We start from the raw sequence: 14,476 nt of genomic DNA on the forward strand, positions 1-14,476 counted from the left end.
CCCTCGGAAGGAACCAGAGTCATTGAAGAGACGGAAACCCTGCCGAAGTTAACAGTGAGTCTCCAAAAGGAGGAAGGAGCGGGAGGGGCAGAGCACCCCCCCTCGGACATTTTACTGCCTCGGAACTCGGCCCCCAGCTCAGGGGTGGGCGCTCAGGGGATGATCGTGCAGGTGAAGGAGAGATTCCAAGGGGAGATCCAGACTGCTCACCTTTTGTTAGAGAATGAGTCATCAGTTGCCGGAGGGGTCTGGGATTCCCTGCAAGAGGGGAGGACTGTTATTGCTCACCTGCTTGATAACCCAGCGGAAAGGAACTGCGAGAAGTCAGTGAGCCAACTGGTGGAATTTCCGAGGACGGCGTCCTGCAGCAGCAGGGCTGTGCTGCTGCCTTTGCAAGGAGAGACTGCAGTGGGGAAAGGAGGCGCTCAGCTTGGACTTCAGAGCGGCACCTTTCACCAGACAGACCACCCCGCCGATGCAGGGACTCCAGACCAACTTTCAGGGGGCCAGGGTGTGGGGGCGGGAACAGCAGGTATTTCCAGTGCCCTTCAGACAGGTTCCTGGATTGCAGAGCCTTCTGTCCCTTCATCACTGCTGGACCAGTCCAGGGGTCACAGATGCACAGAACCTTCCCACGTGGGTCGAGTGCCCCCCCAGGGCCCCAGACTGCCTACTTCTCAGAGTGATTTATCCATCAGCGGCAGGACTGTGAGCATTTTGCCCTCCTCCTCTGGCTACGGCAGTGACGGGCCACACTCACGGGGGATCCAACCTAGAGACACAGAGCCTGAAAAGAGCTCCACATCCTTCTCGGAAGAGGATGGTACCCTTTCTTTGGAGGCAAGTCACACCCCATCGTGGGGTCTGGAGGAGGTAGGTGGGCTACATTCACATTTGGATTCCTGGCCGTCAAACATATTAGAGTGGAGCGTGCTAAGCAGTGAGGATCTTGGTGCTTCTTCACAAACTTACCCCTGTGTGGTGTACCAAGAGTTAGTGACTGGGTTTGGCAAGTGGAGTCTATTTCAGGTCTGCCCCTTGATGCTTGAAACCAAGTCTCATTGTCTCTGGGGAATCCCTGATTCCAGGTAACTACGCAGCATAATTACTCAAGCTATCTGGCAGGGTTATCTTTCAAAGTGCAGTGCTAGGTAGTATTTAACTTTCTCAGGCAGGTCTGTTTTTGAGCCTCCCTGCTACCAGAAGTTGTAGTGTGGTGGACGAGGGGAGGCCTAGCTGAATCTCTTAAATGAGTTCAGAAGGCACGAGGAATGTGGCAGCAGTCTGGGCCGCGGCACCGATCCCTGATGTGATTGCTCTTCTTCCCTAGAGAGTGATATTCTCACGAGGGCTGATGTAATCTCACTCCTGTGGGGACACTGCTAATGACAACACCCTTTCCGTATTCGTATATGTGGAGAGGGCTGGTCCTCCATGGGTTCCTAATTGCGGCATTAGAGGAGAGGGGCACAGGATTATCTGGAGCTTAATGCAGAGAGGAGAGGTTAGAATAGTTTGAAGGTTCAAAGCTAGAAAAAGTTTGTGTTCTGGTTGGACTTGTTTATGGCTTGAACAGGTTTTTGTTTGTGAGGTATGTATCGAGGCATAGGTGTCCGTGGTGATGGTGGTGGGCACCGTGAATGCTTCTAGGGTCAAGGAGTAAGTAGGAATTCAAGAGATCTGGACACTGAGGGGAAGTGCCACAGCGAGGCAGTGGTTGGCATGGGGTCTGGTATGTAAGTCTGTGATTGTGTAGGTGACTAAAGTTATAATTCACCGGTGACTGAAGAACTTCTGTTGGTATCAGCTTGCTGTGGCAGAAGAAATAAAAACTGTAGGATCCCAGAGCAGCAAAAGGTGGAAGATGAAATAGGGCATTTTCCTTGCCCAGGCTGTGGGCAGCTGTCCTGGTGTCTGTAGAGCAGAGATGTGGCCTCCATACGGGTGCCCTGCTTATCAAACCCACCAGCACAAGGCTTAATAGAGACACAATCTCTTGTGCTTGATCTGTGCTTAAAATGTCCTCTTTGGGGGATGAATTTGCTCCATGGCTAGGCTCATATCAGTGCCCTTTGTTATTATAGAGTTTGGGGACTCCCAGCAGCTGGAGGGAAATGTGGCCATTGAAAATACTTTTTATGGGGCACCTAGGTGGCTCAGTCAGTTAAGTCTCCAATTTTAGCTCAGGTCATGATCTTGTGGTTCGTGAGTTCAAGCCCTGTGTCAGGCTCTGCTGACAGCTTTGGTTCTGTGTCTCCCTCTCTCTCTCTAGCCCTCCCCTACTTGCGCTCTCTCCCTTTCCTTCTCTCTCTCTCCCTCTCCCTCCCTCTCCCTCTGTCAAAAGTAAATAAAACACTTAAAAAAGATATTTATTATATAGTTGGGCAAGAGGTCTCCTTAGGGCTTTCTGTATAAAAGTGTGTGTGTGTGTGTGTGTGTGTGTGTGTGAGAGAGAGAGAGAGAGAGAGAGAGAGAGAGAGAGAGAAGGTGGGAAGGAAAGCAGTAGAGGCTGCTGGGGTGGAGTATACGAGTATTTGAGCTCTTACCTTTGTATGGAGTGGATGTAGAGCAGTTTTGTTAAACTGATTGCTCTTTTGATACCATTAGCATTAAAGTTGAAGTTTGGAGGCATCATAATGTTTTAGGAAACATGCTTATAATTGAGTGAGATTTTCAAAAAGTTTGGAGTGTAAAATTTTTTTTATTTTTTTTAAAAATGTTTTTTATTTATTTCTAGGAGAGAGAGAGACAGCGTGAGCAGGGGAGGGTCAGAGAGAGAGGGAGTCACAGACCGAAACAGGCTCCAGGCTCTGAGCTGGCAGTCAGCACAGAGCCCGACGCGGGGCTCAAACCCACGAACTGCGAGATCATGACCTAAGCGAAAGTCGGACACTTAACCGACTAAGCCACCTGGGTGCCCAGGAGTGTAAAATTTTAAAGAACTCCTAATGGAAATCAATTCTAGATAATGTACCATAGGCGACCATAGCACTTCTAGTATGGGATCTCCATGCTGAGAAGGAAAGGTTCTGAACAGCTCTGTGCAGAGTCTTATGGCGGGAGAAACCTTTTCTGTAGTTCACCAGGATTGACAGCAGTGTGATTCTTTTGCTGTTTGGTATGTGAATCACATTGGTATGTCGTATTTTCTGGGCATCCCATCCCTTCAACCCTTCCAAAGCAGACACACCCAGACTCAGCCTAGGCTGAAAAGCTTAGTGACGGAGCATCAGCTCAGGTGACTGATACATTTCTAAGGCTCCTTGTCCACCGTGTGAAGCAAGGACCACGGACTGGCCACCCTGTATCACAGATAAGAAGTACCGTCCCAAGAGAAGTGTGAAATCCCCTCAGAATGAAAGTCTTTTAGGCTAGGAGGCCTGAAACCCTCACTGATTTCTATAGGAACTTCTTCAGGGAGCTGCTCCCTTATCAGCGGGCTCTTCACAGGCCTCAAGGACAGCAGCCACCAGGGAGACAGAAGTGGTGTGTTCTGACCCTACGGGCTTCCTGTAAAATGTAGGTTGAGACCCCAAGCAAGAGCATCTGATGGGGGCTTGCATTCCCTACATTGAGGGTGACTGTCCTGGGAGGACACAGGGGTCAGAGGAGCAGCTGCTGCTGGTCACACTCCAGCTCCTTCCTAAAGAGGAGACAGCTGGCAGTTCCACAGGCTTGATTTTTTTGTCTGCTTTTTTGGTGCTTGTTTTGTTTTTAATATGTCAGAGTAGTAACCCTCCTCAGGAAACAGTTCAAGTTCTGGAGTGCGGCCTGTCCTTGGCATAACTCAGGCTGTATTGTCTCTCCTGCTGATCTACCCAGGGTGTATTGATGGACACAGGACCCCGCTGTGGGTGGACATAAACTTCGCAGTGGGGTTTGTTTCTTTTAGGGATAGAGAGAAATGGGAACTGATTCTGATTCTTGCCGAGTGTGGGGTTTATTATTTTTTTAAATTTTATTATTTATTTATTCATTTATGAGAGAGAAGGGGAGAGAGAGAATCCCATGAGGTGCACAGAGAGAGAGGAAGAGAGGAAGGAAGAGAGAATGTGGAGCTTGAACTCACGAACCATGAGCTCATGACCTGAGCTGAAGTTGGACGCCTAACCTACTAAGCCACTCGGGTGCCCTGAGTGTGGGGTTTAGATAATAAAAAACAAATGGTCTACTTTCCTGCTCACCTGTTATAGTTGATACTTCCTTCGTCAGGAAATAGTTAACACAGAAATGGGATGATAGGGACCAGCTAACAAAAATGGTTTTCAGAATGATAAGTGGACTGGGATTTGGAGCTGGGTCGGAGTGTCAGGCACAAGCCTTCTCTCAGGAGGACTCCCTACTGCCAGCTGCCATCCATATCCAGGATACCTGGCTTACTGGAACAAGGAAAATTACTGACAGTCCCTTCCTCCTCCCTGTCTTGGCTCCCCTGCCAGTCTCCTGTCCACACAGTTAGTGGGTTCTGTTGAATGAAGAACATGGCTGTATACCAGCGTCCTTGCCATGAAACCTTAGAGTCCATACAATTTGAGTATTATTAAGATAACATTGTGGGCTAGAAATGATGAGGAGGAAATTGCTTGGTATATTATTTTCTGGGCTCAGCCTTTTCAGTTTACAAGTATCCCTTTCTCATTTCTCCTCTTTAAGTATAGGGAGTTGTTTGACTAATATTGGCTTTGTATTGCAGAGAAAGCAAAATTAACCGGATGATCCTATTAGAAGAATGTAGCAATTAAAGTCACAGTTGAGAAAGGAGCTTTGGTTGGGGTGCCTGGGTGGCTCAGTCGGTTAAGCGGCCAACTTCGGCTCAGGTCATGATCTCATGGTTTGAGTTTGAGCCCCACGTCGGGCTCTGCGCTCATGGCTCAGAGCCTGGAGCCTGCTTCAGATTCTCCCTGTCTCTCTGCCCCTCCCCCACTCACTCTCTCTGTTTCACAAAACTGAATAAACACTAAAAAAAAGAAAAAGAAAAAGAAAAAAAGAAAGGAGCTTTGGTTAAGAAAGGACTTTTCTTTTTCAAAAAATTATTACCACAGGGCGCCTAGGTGGCTCAGTCAGTTGAGCATCTGATTCTTGATTTCAACTCAGGTCATGATCTCACAGTAGTGAGATGGAGCCCTGAGTTGGGTTTCATGCTGGGCATGGAGCCTGCTTAAGATTCTCCCTTTGCCTATCTCTCTGCGGCTCCCCTCCTCAAAAAAATTGTTACGAAAGAATCATCATGAATTTTTAGGTGTAACAATGGTGGTATGGTTATGTTAAAAAAGAGTCCTCAGGACTTAGGGATACCTGGCTGCCTCAGTCATTAGAGCAGGGTTGATGCTCAGTCCTGATCTCAGGGTTGTAAGTTCAAGCCCCACGTTGGATGTAGAGATTATTCCTTAAAAATGATAATAATAAAAAAGAGTCCTCATGTTTTAGAGGTACTCACTGAAGTATTTATGGAAGAAATTCCACGTGTGTGGGTCTGCTTCATAGTATCAGGGAGGATGAAGTGGGTTGAGTGTAGATGAAATAAGATTAACTGTGAGTTGAAATGGTGGAAAGTGGGTGATGGGTACATAGGAATTCATTAAACTGTTCAGTTTCTTTGAGCACATATTTGAAATTTTCCGTTTCAAATGGTAAGTTAAGAAAATAACGGTAATGATTGTATAATGCATATTCTGAAAAAGCATTAATATTCAGAATCTGTGAAATGCAATATAAGTAAGGTGGTTAAGGATGTGGAGCCAGATCGTCTGAATTTGAATTCCAGCTCTACTACTTACTAGCAGTGGACCATGGGGCAAGTTACTTACCTTCTCTGTGATATACTTTCCTTATTTGTAAATTGAGGACAAGAGTAGCATGTACTTTGTAGAGTTGTGAGAATTTTATGAGTTAATACAAGTAAAGCACAATACATGGTAGTTATTAGTAATAGTATTTAAAGAATCCCTACAAATAAAGGAAAAAAAGGCACCCTAACAGAAAAATAGGGGAAAACCCAGGAATAAGCAATTTACAAAAAAGGAGACGCAGATGCCTCATACACATATCTTTGTCACTAGTAATCAACGATATAAATGTCAGAGCAAGATAGCATTTTATACACATCAGAAAATAAAAAGTCTGAAAATACCAAGTGCAGATGACGATGTAGAGTGACGGAAAAATCTCTTCATACCCTGTGTGTGGAAGTATAAAGTGGAACTATTATTTGGAAAGCAGTTTACTAATATTTAGTAGAATTGAAGGATGCTTATATTTTATGACCTAGGATTTCCAGTCTAGTCGTATTCACTAGAGAGCCCTCCAAGACTCTGAATTTGAATGCTGGAATGTGCACCCCATGACTGTTACCTAACTCAGATGTTGGTAATAAACACAGCTGCAGCTAGATCCCTCTAACCAGCCAGGCATCTGTAATGAACAACTGCACCATGCCCTCTCCTGCTTCTTGGATGGAAGTTTTCAGTCTGATGCCATCTCTGTAGTGGAATGAAATCAGCTAGGAACTTCTGGACATGAGAATTAAGTATCTATTTGCTCACCACATCTAGTCCTGTTCTCTGAGACTTATATAGACTTACAAAGTCCAAACTCCTCACCCTGGTATTCTAGCCCTCCATAATCTATCTGACCTTCTCTCCTGTGTCAATTTTCCATTTGAACCTACCTATCTTTTTTTTTTTTTGAGTTTATTTATTTATTTATTTATTTATTTTGAGAGAAAGAGAGAGCATACATGTGAGAACATATGATTAGAGGAGGACCATCAAGAGAGAGAAAGAGAGAATCCCAAGCAGGCTCCACACTGTCAACACAGTGCCAGACATGGGGCTTGAACCCACGAACCATGAGATCATGACCTGAGCTGAAACCAAGAGTCAGACACAATCAACTGAGCCACCCAGGTGCCTCAGATCTACCTATCTTAACATAACAGGTCAACCCTTTAGCCATCTTTTCCAGTTTCAGCTATTTTAACTTCCAGTCTTTGTTGGCATCCACCTCTATCTAGAATTCGTTTCTTCTGTCTTTTCGATAACATCCTTCAAGGATGAGTTTAAATCACATTTCTTTAAGTATGATTTTTAATCCCTCTAACGTGAAAGAATTTTCATTCTGCTGAGACCCTGTACTGGATATTACTGTTTACTATATTATAGTTGCTTCTTTGGGGCCTTCATCATAATTCTTTCATGTGACCCCTCCGCCTCCCACATATGGCTACATAGAAGGTAAGATTTCTTCCCCCTCTGGAAACTAGCCTTTAGAAAAGAGGGATTCTCTTTATATTTGACTTCTTATCAAATTTTTCTTGTTATTGGGTCCCCAGTGAAAATGCAATTCATGAAATAGGATAAATGAATTTGTGTTACCATTTGCTAGTTTAATCAATATCAACTTTTATAGGGATCAACTGACATAGTTGGTTAAACAAAAGAGACCAAAAACTTAAGAAAGCTTTTGTTATACTATTTTACAGACTATAAACCTCCTAATTGAAGTGTTGGATGTAATTGTATATAAGTCTTAATCACATTAAAAACTTAAAAAATCACATTACTTATAATAAACACAGCAAGTGTTCACATTATGGAAACCATAAATAAATACCAGTAGAATAAATGAATGAAAAAAAAAACTAATCTATTGTTATGCAACTGAATTCTTGTGGCTGGGGATAGAATTTCCAGTGACAACATGGATTCAGAAAAGTACTGTTGTGTCTCAGAGATCTTAAGAAGTGTAGGTGATGTTTTCTAGAATATTCACTCAAAAAGTAGCTTTAGTTGTTTTTTATTTGTTAAAGTAGCTGTGTTGATGAAAAAGACATTGATGTTAACAATGCATGTGATGAGTTTCAGTAACAGGGTTTTATGAAATGTAAAAGTAGAAAAAGCATTAATTCTATTTTTTTTTAAACTTAATTTAAATTACAGTTAGTGAACATACAGTGTAGTACTAGTTTCAGGTGCACAACGTAGTGATTCAATACTTCTATACAGTTCCCCGGTGCTCATCACAGCAAGTGACATTAATTAAATTAATGCATTAGATCTATTACTTAAATATGTGTATATATGTAAAAACAAATATCCAAAAGTTTATATATGCAAGAGGATCGCAAAGTTTCTCTTTTCTCCATTCCTCTCTCCCAATCCATCTGTTGTCATTTGGAAAAATTGGGGAGTGCCTTATATGGGGTAGCCTTATTTTAGCCAGATAGGGTGTCTGCCACCTGAATTCTTTCAAGGCAAGCATGTCTGTTTTTCTATTTCCCTCTTTTCAACTGGCTAACTTCTACTTCTATCTTGAAACTCAGCATAAATGTCATCTCAGAGAGGTTCCTCGGTAGTGCTCCTTTGGGTTAGTTGCTTATTACAGCACTGATCTGTGTGGCATATTGTCTCCCCTGCTAAACTGCTTGGGCTTGAGGCCCAAGATTGTGCTTTTGTCTGAGATACCAAAAACTTCAACACAGCTCCTAGAACATAGTGGTTGTCAAGAAAAACAGAATGAACAATTGGTGTTTGACTTTTTTCTTTAAGTTAAAGTAATCTCTACCCCTAATGTGGGGCTTGAACTCACAACCCCTAGATCAAGAGTCCCATGCTTTACCAACTGAGCCAGCCAGGTACCTGTTTGGCTTTTTTATCTTGAGATACCAAGAATTTAAATATAGCTCCTAGTATATAGTGGTTGTCAAGAAATAACAGAATGAATAAATTGTGTTTGACTTTTTTTCTTCATCTCCATGATGCCTGGAATAATGTTAAACACAGTGAGAAGTTGTTTAATAAATATTGAATTATTAGGAACACCTTAAGTTTCTAGACACACTTCAGAGAAGGAATTAATTGAGCCTTGGAAAGTATGCATTGAAAGAGACTTCAGGTAGACACACAAAGTCTCTGGGATGGTGTCGAGGCTGTCCTCTCTCTCCACATGGCTCGTTTTTATTTATTTAAAAAAAATTTTTAATGTTTTTATTTATTTCTGAGAGAGAGAGAGATGCAGCGTGAGCAAGGGAGGGTCAGAGAGAGAGGGAGACACAGAACCTGAAGGAGGCTCTAGGCTCTGAGCTAACCGCCAGCACAGAGCCTAATGCGAGGCTCGAACCCACGAATCGTAGATCATGACCTGAGCCAAAGTCAGATACTTAACCAACTGAGCACCCAGGCACCCCCACATGGCTCATTTTTAAAAACCCAGATGAGGGAGAGAGCGCTCTGACACTGAAGTCGGGTTTCTGCATTTGGAAGATTAAGGTAGAAGCTTCTACATAGCCCCAAGGACAGCACTGTGCACATCACATGCGAACATTACATGAAGAGATGGACAGAAGCCCAATTTAATTACTGAAATGGTTGTGATGATAAATCCCATTTTTCTCATCCAGCTCACATTCTAGGAAGGGCCTTAGTCCAAACAGGGTATTTTTCCTTTCCCTGAGGAATCCAGACATTTCCCTGTCTCATTATAGCTGTGTGGAAAATCTGAAGTAAAGCTGTTCATTGAACTATTTTCAGTGCAATATACAAAGATATTGTGATTGACAGATAGGCTGCCACCAGCGAGATCCACTGATTGTACTGGACATACAATACCCATTACTTAACTGGAATTTAAAAAAAAAAGATAGCCAAACACTCAGATTTCATCTTGTTTATTCAAATTCTATCCCTTTTCACTTCCACATATCCTGTTACCGGCAGTATTTTGCCTTACTGTGTATGTGAATTGGCTGCAGTGAAAGTGCTGGGATCTGTCAAGTGGTGGGTGGTGTCTAGCCACTGAGATAAGCACGTCCAAGTGGTAGTAAGGAAGACCGGAATAGAATTGGTATTAGGGAGGGCTATTTTCAGTGCAGTCACAGAATGATGGCTTAGGTACCATGATCCATTGTTGGGTCCTCAGCTTTGCAACTCTACATTTTTTTATCGATACACTCGGAGTTGACTGAGTTTTAGGGGACTGATTCACAGTGATCATACTGGCTAGAGACTAACTGATGTGAATTAATTACATTATGAATTATAACTGCTAAGTGGTACAGTATTTGAATCGACCACTCATTGCATTTTGTTGCTTTAGGATGTCTGTATCGTGACCAAATAATCAGAAGGTTGTCAGGTGAACATGGAGTCAGAGCAAAGAGGCAGTGGGTAGAGAGGATAGATTTGCAGGCTGATCTTACTCGCTGGCATCATCAAAGTTTGGCAGCCTGATTTCTCCTGTAGAAATACACTTGTCAACGGACAAGAATCCTGGATCTACTGGTTAGGCCACCATTTCACCATCACTGTCTTGGAGGCAGCACTTATGGCTTTGCCTTTTCTTATGGCTTTGCCTTTTCTAGATTCCATGAAGGCCACCCATGCTCTTTTATTCCCACAGCCTTTCTTCAGACATCGTAGTAATATTTAGTAGTCTTCAGCTTTCTTGTATACTTAATAAAGTATTTAAGTTCTTGGCCCTGTTTTTTTTTTTTTCTTCTGAATTTTAGAGTATCTTCACCTGCTATTTAATCTTATCTGCTATGAGTTGAGTTTGTAAATTTAGTATTCAGAGATTTGAAAGTGAAACAGTAATCAAATTATTGTTGATTGTTCCCATGTACTGATGACCAGGGAGGCTATACCGTTCACAGTGCTGCACCTGATGGAGACAGCTGAGAGATGGGTGTTCTGTTGATATGCCTGTGCCTTCCCTGCCCAAAGCACCTGGCCCCCAAATCGTTCTGGGCATGCTGTGTTATTATGATGGGAAGGAAATGCACATTCTCTAGGCATATTATCTACACTGCTTTATTTACTCCTTATAATGACCCTATGAGAAAGTTATTCTTCTATCTTAAATATAGGTAAGATGGGGTTCAAGAAGCTTTGGTCGTTTATTTGCATGAAGTCACATTCCTGGTAAATACCTCCTTTCCATGCTTGTCTCTTTGACTCAAAGGCTTATTCTTTGTCTTATTGATAAAAGTTGCTTTGTAGCTTTCATTATAAATGTAAAGTATGTTCAGTTTTTAAAGTGTGAATAAAAGAAAAGTAAAAAGAGAATAAAATCATCCATAGTCTCACTCCACGAGAGACAACCATTGTTGATATGAGCTCAAACTTGGTTGATTATACTACAGACTGTTTGGAATTTGCTAATGAGTAAGTTTGCTGTCAAAAAAGTAACCTGTCTCAGGATTCTACATGGACCTTACCCTAAAATACATTTGTTTATTTTTATTATTTTTTTAAACTAAATAATCAGTAATTAAACATATTAAGTGTCTAGCATATGACTAGCGCAACACTAGGTGCAGTGTGTGATCTACAGAAGCACCGTGATCGCTGAGTCTCAGAGCTGGAAGTTTTTCTTCCACAGCATCCCCACTTCTGCTTGAACATGTGCCGTGTCAAGGAGCTCTCTCTCATAGGGTCTGCTCTTGAATTTTAGATAGTTCTGATTGTTAAGATGTGGTACTCAGGAAACCTGTATAGTCTTGGGGAGATAAGGTCAACTGTATGAAATAATAGCAAGTGATTCAAGATGGCATTTAACTTTATATGGGAGTAAGAATTAGAGGAAGACCATCATCCATACGAGGAAGAGCCAGTGGAACTTTGCTGAGCACAGCCCTATGTCTGGGCTGGGTGCTGTGGGATATAATTACCTGAGGAAAGGTAATAGGTATTATTCCCACTTTACAGATCTTATGACTGAGGTCCAGCTTACAGTTTTTGAAGTTGAGGTTCAAACTCAGGTCTGCATGAAATGAAAGGCATGCACATTCTTCTCTCCCACACTGTCCTCTCTCTAAAGTAGTTCCTGTGCTAGATTTGGGGAGTTTTGTAAACTAACTTTTTTTCTTATTATAAAAATGTATATCATGTAGAGAATTTGGGAAAGAGAAGTATCACCTGTAACACTACCGCTTAGAGATTCCTGTGATGACTAGTTTGGTATCTTTCTCTCCTGTATTTACCCTTATTTACCCTCATGTACATTATGCAATTATCACATAACTTGTGTGCATGTATATGTATGTATATATGTACACATGACTGTATACTTAGATGTTCTGTATATGTTTTTTTTTTAAAATTTTTTAATGTTTTATTTATTTCTAGGAGAGAGAGAGAGACAGTGTGAGCAAGGGAGGGTCAGAGAGAGAGGGAGTCACAGACTGAAACAGGCTCCAGGCTCTGAGCTGGCAGTCAGCACAGGGCCCGACGCGGGGCTCGAACCCCTGAACCGCGAGATCATGACCTAAGCGAAAGTCGGACGCTTAACCGACTAAGCCACCCAGGCGCCCCTGTTCTGTATATGTTTTAACAAAACCACTGTTAATATTGTTTTGTTTGCATTCTTTTTCTTTTCATAACATATGGTGATCATTTTCCTTTGTCATTTGTCAAAGCATACCTTTCTAAGGGCTATAAAAAATTCTACCCTGTGTATGTGCTATTAATTTGTAACCAATCAATCCCTTATTAGAGTTTAAGCTCTATAGCTTTTTGCTGAAATGTTTACCATATGTTGATAAGAATTCTTGTATAAATTTTTTGGTATGTTTATTTCTGATGGTTTCCTACAAGTATATATGTATTTTAAGACTTTTGATTTCAAAACTACCATCTGGAGGAGTTACAGCATATGTATTCTCACCTGTGCGGTATGTGAGAATGTCCAGTGGTAGGTATTCTCTCCAGTACTAACTAGTATCATTACAAAAAACTTTCCCTATTTGATAAGTGAAAAATGACCTCTCGTGGTTTTAATTTGTATCTCTGACTACCATACAGAGTGAATATCTGTTAGAATTGTCATCTGAAGTTCTGCCAGCCTTTGATCTCCCTCTTCTTCTAAGAGCCATATGCATGGAGAAGAGAACGCTAAAAGGCTTCTTATTTATACTAAAGTACTCGTGCCACATCTTTTGGCAGATCTCTGACATCTACATTAGTGGAGAATCAGGAGACATGTCAGCCAAGGAGAAGCTTCTCCTATGGACCCAGAAGGTGACAGCTGGTTATACAGGGATCAAATGTACCAACTTTTCCTCCTGCTGGAGTGATGGGAAGATGTTCAATGCACTTATTCACCGATACAGGTAAATGCAGTGGGATTTCACTCTGGCTGGAGGAGCTTCTTCTCATCTTGCTTGTGAAAAGTTATAATGCCACTTTTTCCCTGAGCCAGGGATCAACACTGATTCATTTTCTTATTTCAAAAAGGAATGTGCATTGAACTCCTGCTCTTCTAGGCATTGGGTACAAACACCAGTGAACAGAACCACAACAGCTCTTGCTTTCATGGAATTTATTTATTAGTCAGTGAACAAAGAAATGCATTCTGTTATATGGTGGTAAGCACAGTGAGGGGTAGAGAGTGATGGGGTTTGTTGTACTTTGGATGGGGCAGCTGGAGATGGCCTCTCTGATTAGGGTGCTGGAGCAGAGCTGTAAAGGAGTGAGCCGCAGGCCTCCTAGGGTCAGAGGGCTTCACTTGGAGGAAGCAGCAAGTGCAGAGGGCCAGAAGTGCGGGCTTACTTGGAGTGGAAAAGGAATAGCCCCTGTCTGGAGTGAGATGAGTGAGGAAGATTGGAATGTTGACGACAAAAATTAAAATTATTGCACTCTTAATGGTCATAAAACATATCCCAACTTTCACTCTATACTAGTTTACGATACCTTTCCCATAAAATCCAACCATCCTGCTGTTACGTGTTTAGGATGAGGGAGCACTGGGCTCCTGGCATGTAATTAAAAATGGAATTTAGTACCTTTCTAAATGTCTTGCTTTCTCTCTGATGTAATCAGTGTGTTCCAGCTCTGGAACAGCTACTTCTACGAGGTTTGCTTTGTGTGAATGTGTAGGCCTTTCACGTGCCTTGGTGGACTTTTACAGACCCGATCTGGTAGATATGGAAAGGGTACAAATCCAAAGTAACCGGGAGAATTTGGAGCAGGCTTTCGAAGTAGCAGAAAGACTGGGGGTCACCCGCTTACTGGATGCAGAAGGTGAGAGCTGACCAGAGCTAAGTTTGTTTGGCTTAAATTCATTGTTCTTTTTCCTGGCAGCTTCCTCTGTTCTGACTAAGAAATTTCTTCCCCTTTCTGTCTCAGATGTGGATGTGCCATCTCCAGATGAAAAGTCTGTGATCACTTACGTGTCTTCAATTTACGATGCCTTCCCTAAAGTCCCTGAGGGCGGAGAAGGAATCAGTGCTACGGTAAAAGAAAACTTTTCCTAAAATATCTTCTGACTTCGATATGTTTGGGCAGAATGTATTGATTAGACCTTATTTGTCAAGCACTAACTATACATGGAACACTTTTATCCAGAGCAGACTGAATCCACGTTATCTTTATACATGGTCATTGTCTTTGGGCCCTGGGAACAAGTCCAGATATTGCTAATTCTGTAGCATCCAGCATAGACTATACTAGTGTCAGGAAATTGAATCCCATCATGAGAGCCC

General features: G+C 42.3%; 1 protein-coding gene across 1 annotated transcript in view; it reads left to right on the forward strand.

Annotated features, from left to right (window-relative positions):
- The window catches only part of MACF1 (microtubule actin crosslinking factor 1), a 229,559-nt gene that overhangs the window by 56,757 nt on the left and 158,326 nt on the right, over positions 1 to 14,476 (forward strand). The window contains exons 6-8 of the mRNA XM_077753196.1: positions 12,939 to 13,105; positions 13,903 to 14,015; positions 14,121 to 14,227. Coding sequence (XP_077609322.1) covers positions 12,939 to 13,105; positions 13,903 to 14,015; positions 14,121 to 14,227 — 387 coding nt within the window. The remainder of the gene's footprint in view (positions 1 to 12,938; positions 13,106 to 13,902; positions 14,016 to 14,120; positions 14,228 to 14,476) is intronic.

The sequence above is a fragment of the Crocuta crocuta genome, unplaced genomic scaffold (assembly GCF_008692635.1).
Source record: "Crocuta crocuta isolate KB4526 unplaced genomic scaffold, BGI_CrCroc_1.0 scaffold303, whole genome shotgun sequence".
Lineage (NCBI taxonomy): Eukaryota > Metazoa > Chordata > Mammalia > Carnivora > Hyaenidae > Crocuta > Crocuta crocuta.